Source organism: Microplitis mediator, chromosome 10, assembly GCF_029852145.1.
Source record: "Microplitis mediator isolate UGA2020A chromosome 10, iyMicMedi2.1, whole genome shotgun sequence".
NCBI lineage: Eukaryota > Metazoa > Arthropoda > Insecta > Hymenoptera > Braconidae > Microplitis > Microplitis mediator.
Genome location: NC_079978.1, coordinates 3,431,360 through 3,437,806, shown reverse-complemented (window position 1 = coordinate 3,437,806; position 6,447 = coordinate 3,431,360). Strand labels below are relative to the sequence as shown.

Sequence of the window (6,447 nt, the reverse complement as noted above, 5' to 3'; positions counted from 1 at the left end):
AAATTTGAGTACATGAATTCCTGTACATCTTTCATAATAATCATCATTATTATTATTATCATCGATGATCTTGATGATGATGATTTAAAATTGTCGTTTTGTCATGATCGTTTGCCAGTGTCATGGACCTCATCGACATCTTTGTCCTGTACGTTCCGGCAGCTCGGAATGTTGTCTGATCACTGTCGACGTTGTTCGACAACCGGTCTTCATTTCTCTTATGTTTTTGATGTATACCACCGCACCTCATACCACTCAATACACAACTTCATATACTTCACTCACAATAACAACTTTTCGATGAATTAAATCAAACTTCCGATGTTTTTTTTTAAAGCCGTAAATTAGTGCATTAATTTTATTTATGAAAGAAAGCTGAACTTATTCCGGCCCGAGTCAAAAAACAAATTCAGACTTGAGTCTCAAAGTTCTCATTGAGGTTTTTGAAGATTGATTTAGAATTTTGAGATTGACAAAAGTATAGAAAGTTAGTCCTCAAAGTAGTAGTTACGACCAATTTTATCACTTTGAGAACTAAACTGGAATGACATAATCTGGATTGAGCCTCAAAATACTCAAAACATAAAGAAATAATTTTATCTGCATTTGAACCTCGAAAGTCTCATTCATCGAATCATCGTATTCTCTCCCCTCACTTTTTCTATCTAAAATTTCAAAAGTCCGAAGTATAACTTTTCATTCGTTGAGGATTTTGAGGTCATAGTTATAAATTAAAATCGATAAATTATTCGCATTTAGACCTCATAGTTCTCATTTAGGATTTTTAGTACTAAAGTAGAGTTACTTTGAGCGGCAAAAAAAACATCAAAGGAATTGAGGCTTTTGAGGGCTAAACTAGAATTTGTGTTTTGACTCGTGCTTATTCCGGCCCGAGTCAAAAAACAACCCGCACGGAAAAAGTATATATTCGTATATATTTGGGCAAATCTGAATATATGCCGCATATATGAGACATATTTTCAGTTTTGTCCGTATATATCCCGGATATATACTTTTTTCGTACGGGTAAATTCAGATTTGAGTCTCAAAGTTCTCAATAAGGTTTTTGAGGATTGATTTAGAATTTTAAGATTGACAACAGTATAGAAAGTTATCCTAATAGTTTAGTCCTCAAAGTAGTGGTTACAACCAATTTTACCACTTTGCGAGAACTAAACTGGAATAACATAATCTGGATTGAGCCTCAAAATACTCAAAACATACAGGAATAATTTAATCTAACATTTGAACCTCAAAAGTCTCTTTCGACGTATTCTCTCCCCTCTCTTTTCTGTCCAAAATTTTTCAAAGTCCGAACTATAATTATATATTCATTGAGAATTTTGAGGCCTTAGTTATAATTCAAAATTTAGACTTCATAGTTTTCATTGAGGATTTTGAGTACTAAAGTAGAGTTACTTTCTGAACGGCAAATAAAACATCAAAGGAATTGAGGCTTTTGAGGACTAAACTAGAATTTTTTATTTGACTCGGGGGATCTCGTGATTAAAGTCTCATCTAAAATTATGCAGAGTGTTTATTGTTACTGATGATAGTTTAACTCACGGGCGATTGAGAAAAACCGGAAGTAGGTTGCAGACGAAAGGAAGTACGAAAGTAACTTATTTATTCTTTCATTACAAATAGGGGAGGAAAATAAAGGCAACAATAATATGAGGGATAAGAAAATATTATTTCGTTTACTTGTTTGGTGTAATTACATATGTTGCTGGTATTTAATTTGGCCACAAAAGATTTCTTTAGGAAAATGAAAAAGTTTATTTAAAATTAGTACAATAATGTCTTTAATAAAATACATAACCGTCAATTTACAATTTCTTCGGACAAAGAATTTCAACCCTGTCATACATTTAACATTTTATTATAATTATTATATTTATTATTCTTACCTTATTACAATATATTTATATTTAATTACTAATTATTATTTTTTTTTCTTAAATATTATAAAGTCATTGAAATAAACATGATGGCATTTGACTAGAAAATAAATTAAAAACACAAACTATTTAAAAATAAATACAATTGACAATCAAAATTAATAAATAGATACATGCAAAAAAAATTTTACATACAATGAACAGAAATTTAATTAATTACATATTTTCTAAATGAATTTTAAAATTGAAACTAAATAATTTATAATTAACTAATTAAATAAATAAATTATAATTAAAAATACAATATACATTAGGCACTTTGGAAAAATTTCATAAAATCATTCTATCAAGTGCCGAGTAATATTTTTATTTTTGCACACTCTTTGGATTTTTAGCTGTTTCAGCAGTTAACAAATAAATCAAACTAATAAATATACAGATAAATAATTAAATTAAAAATCGACGAGTTCTTAACATGCAAATTTACAATTAATCAACTAGTTTTTTTTTTTCTACAAAAATAAACTTGCCCTCCATAAATTCAATTAATAATACAATTATAAAACTAAACATATTTTTATTTGTCTTTACAAAAATATAAATTTCGCTAAGAAAATTTCAAACTTTACCGTCGTGCTGTTCTAATAATTCGCATAGAGCGACGATGTAGCTCTGGGCCATCTGAAGAGTTTCATATTTGCTCAATTTGTGGTCGGCGCCAAAACTCGGTACCACTTCGCGCAGTTTATCAAATGCGTCATTGAGGCCATTCATGCGACGTCTTTCTCGTGCGTTTGCTGCCAACCTTCGGCGTTTTACGATACTAGGTGAGGGCGGTACGTTGCGAGATCTTCTTCTTCCTCTTCTTGGGCTCGAAGTCGGCGAATCTTGACCCTTTAGAAAATTTTAAATACAATTAGCAATGCAACCAATCAATCAAAATTCAGTTAACGTCAGTTCAATTTTTACTTTTCCGTCTGAGAAAAAAAACTGATACATACTTGGCTTGCAACAGGTTCCCAATAATTTTTCCTTGCGTCTGCGCTGCTCCGTTGACACGTGTCATTGTCAATGAGGTATCTGGGTTCTTGTGGTGGTGTCTCATAGCAATAAACAGGTACCTGACACTCCATTGAGTTGTCTTCATACAACGTAGAACGTGGTGATGTGACGTGTTCAAGAGAGCCATGAGTTACAAATCTGTAAACATAAATATATATTTTTTTATTCATCTTATATGAGATTATTGAAATAATAATAATATATATCATAAATCCATGACTTACTTTTGTGGAGTTAAAGGTGTAAGGACACCGTAAGGCTCTCTTTCATATCCTTCTGGAGTTTTAGCATACTCATGGCATTGATCACTTGGAAACTCGATATTTTCTAAATCTCTTCTAGGCGTAAGATTATTAACATTCGCGGTATAATGATCCCTGTAGTTAGCTGGCAAATTGTCGTAGTCTGGTGAGTTGTATGGTGATGGATAGAGTGGATCGTAAGATCTCGTTGGGGTTTGATAATTGTTAATCATGTCGGTTGATTGATGATACATTCCTTGATTTGACAGCAAAGCCATTGTAAATATAATTTAAAAAGTATAGTTTCCTTTATTAAATTTATATAAATTGTACACTTTATTTAATACTGAGCATATGAGAATAACAGATTACCCGCGCGAAGAAAGTGTCCTTCGGCGGGTTTTAAACTCAGACAATGCACATCACATGGACATCAATCACTTAACTTTTTTAAATATTTTTTCGAGTGTCAAAGTAAAAAAATATATAGTAAAATTATAATTATCGATTGTATTATCATCACTGTCGACTTTTTTACTCTACGTTACTTTTATTTCAATGAAATGCTCGAACTTGTTTTATTTTACCTGAGAGGTTTAAATTTTTTTAAATAAAATTTTAGTTTGTTATAAAATCGAAATAACTTGAGAGCTCGTCCTCACGATGCGAAGGTTCGAGTTTGAGTGTGGCGCGTGCCAGGGCGTTCTCCAATGCATCAACATATGGTCCCACCTCATTCCGTGCTCATCCCTAGATAACGCGTGCACCTGGTGCTCCTGCTCGAGTTTTCTGGAGTAGCCATGAGGGAGAGGACTATACGTAAAGTTAACTTTAAAAAAAAAGATATAAATATATATATATATATATACATATACAAGCACATTCTCTTACTCCCCTATCTATCCCTTCCCTCGTTACCCTTCTCGTCAATCGCAAGTGGCACTTTGATCCTCGCCTCCCTCACTCTCTCGCTCTCTTGTACATTACATTAGACTTCATTGCTTAGCTGATTGGTCTCACATACCTGCACACGTGTCTGACGCGTGGGGAGCCGTGAGTCGGAAAAAATTTTTTTTTTCGGGAAAAAAAGAGAGGAATCGAGCCGAGTCCGAGGACCGAGGTATATTTAATGTGGGGGGAGACTTAACTCCGAAGGGCTGATGAGACAGTCGAAAAATAAAAAAAAAGTTAAGAAAGAAAAGGTAGACCGGGTGCCAGCTGATGAAACTCAAGTACATGCTCCGAGGATTCTCACCTCATTGAAGAGTCGTTGAGGTCCGTGTACAGGTTAAACCATATGATGATTTATTTTCAATTTGTTTTGTTATTAATCTAGTCACATTTCCTCATATTTTTATTTTATTTTTGTGAATCAAAATTTATGAAATATCTTTTTTCAAACGGTTTTTTTTATAACAAATCAGAAATTCGATAAAATTTTCGGTTGAATTTTCCAACTCGATTGTAATTAAAAATTCAATTAAATTGGGGATTGGAAAAACTATTCACGGTTGATAAGAAAGAGGAGAAGGAAGTGGGAGGAAAGAGGGTTGATCTATAACTAAGAGAATTTTCATTTTCCGGTTTGCATGTAAATAAAGGTCCTATCGAAGCTTTGCGTGGCTTTCACTGGCTGTCTAGTCTCTTTACTTGTCTCTGTAAAATAACGACAGATGCTTTTACAATAGAACCCACCGCATACAGTAATAATATTGGTGCATCCGTCTTAATGACGAGACGCCGGTACAACGGAACTCTTCCTACATATAAAATAATAATAATAATATTAAGTATGAGTATAAGAGCGCGCGCGTTCAGGCGGAAGCTTCGAGCGGTGGCACGCGACCTCGAAAACCCTCTCGAGAAAATATAGTATTTATCGTTACCGAAATCAAAGATCTAGACTCTTGATGTCGGAATTTTCCAACAGTCCTTTTTTTTTTTTTTTTTTTTTTTTTTGTTCTTGCTAGGCGAGGTGGAAATTTAGTTTTTGTATTTTTATTATTATTTAGGATCAGGTGGAAAAGAATACTTACATCTGCGTTTAGTTATTATGAGTATTAAATGTCAACGTGCATGTGATACTATCGGTATTGGTAGATCCTAGTCCTTGTGAATTTATGTTTTTTTTTTCATGATTGAAAGATTATTTTTAATTATCAGTTAATATAGACCTTTCTAATGGTTAGATCTATTATTTATTATAGATCGTCGTTTCTTATCGCCCAAGTATTGGATTTCTGGTTGGGATGGAATTTTTTGTTTTAAAAAATTTGGTAAATTTAAATGAAATGAAAAATAATTTTTATTATTATTATTTTCAAACAAAATTCGATCATAACAAAACTGGTGTAGCAAACAGTTTGCGCAAATTTTTGTTATTGCAACATAACGGCGTATAATTTAATTTACACAATTACGCAAAATTTTTCATTGTGTTCTATATGCGATTGAAGTAATTTATTTAATATTGATACAAAATTGTTAAAATAAAATGAAATGATAAAATGAACCGGTACGAAAAAAGTATATATCCGGGATATATTTGTACAAAATTGAATATATATCTCATATGTGCGACATATATTCAAATTTGCCTGGATATATACTTTTTACGTACAGGAAATATTACTGATGGCTAAAAAAAGTTATTTTACCCTGATTGCCACACTCTAAATATAATTGCTTAGCAAGTTCTGCAGTGAAACATTTACGGCTAACTTAACAAAAAATTTCTGGCAAGCCTTGGCTGGATAATACTTGCGCGCAAATTGATGCAAATCTACTTCCGTCATCTGAATAAAATTTGACAGAAGAACTTGCCGTCAATTTGAAGTGAAACTTTCAATCAACTTAACGTCATTGTCTGACAGTAACACTTGTATTCAAATTGAATTCAAGTTACAGACAATTTACTGTCAACTTAAAGGTAACTGCTTGTTCTCGAACACTTTCCTTTATATTGGCTTCAGAATACGGCAGTAGCTTGAAGTTAACTTGTGGTGAAGGTGGCTATCAGGGTACATAACTTTATCGACAAATGAGAAAGGTAGTAGTCGGTAAGCTTATGAACGGCGGTATCATAGCTTACCTGGGAAATACTGTTTACCTGCGATGCCTTTTAGGTTGTCGTTTTATGGTAATGTAGAAAAGCTGTAGGTAAATAAAGTAAAGAGGCGGGTTAAAAGTTGAAAGCCTGACCACCTGCTCCAACAGCACCCCAGCTAGTTATTTCGCCCGCA

General features: G+C 33.0%; 1 protein-coding gene across 1 annotated transcript; it reads right to left on the bottom strand.

Annotated features, from left to right (window-relative positions):
- Nucleotides 1–2,124: 2,124 nt before the first annotated feature.
- Nucleotides 2,125–4,582, bottom strand: LOC130676612 (basic helix-loop-helix transcription factor amos-like). The gene is made up of 3 exons (XM_057482961.1): nt 3,188–4,582; nt 2,903–3,101; nt 2,125–2,795 (listed from the first exon to the last, which is right to left on the bottom strand). The coding sequence occupies exons 1-3, from the start codon at nt 3,481–3,483 to the stop codon at nt 2,520–2,522; spliced, it is 771 nt and encodes a 256-aa protein (XP_057338944.1). The 5' UTR covers nt 3,484–4,582; the 3' UTR covers nt 2,125–2,519.
- Between the last annotated feature and the right edge of the window lie 1,865 nt (nt 4,583–6,447).

Excerpts from the sequence above, each read along its gene's own strand:
- LOC130676612 (XM_057482961.1), bottom strand. The coding sequence starts at position 3,483 with ATGGCTTTGCTGTCAAATCAAGGAATGTATCATCAATCAACCGACATG. Across the intron at positions 3,102-3,187 it reads ACACCTTTAACTCCACAAAA|ATTTGTAACTCATGGCTCTC; the intron begins GTAAGTCATGGA and ends TTATGTTTACAG. Across the intron at positions 2,796-2,902 it reads GGGAACCTGTTGCAAGCCAA|GGTCAAGATTCGCCGACTTC; the intron begins GTATGTATCAGT and ends AATTTTCTAAAG.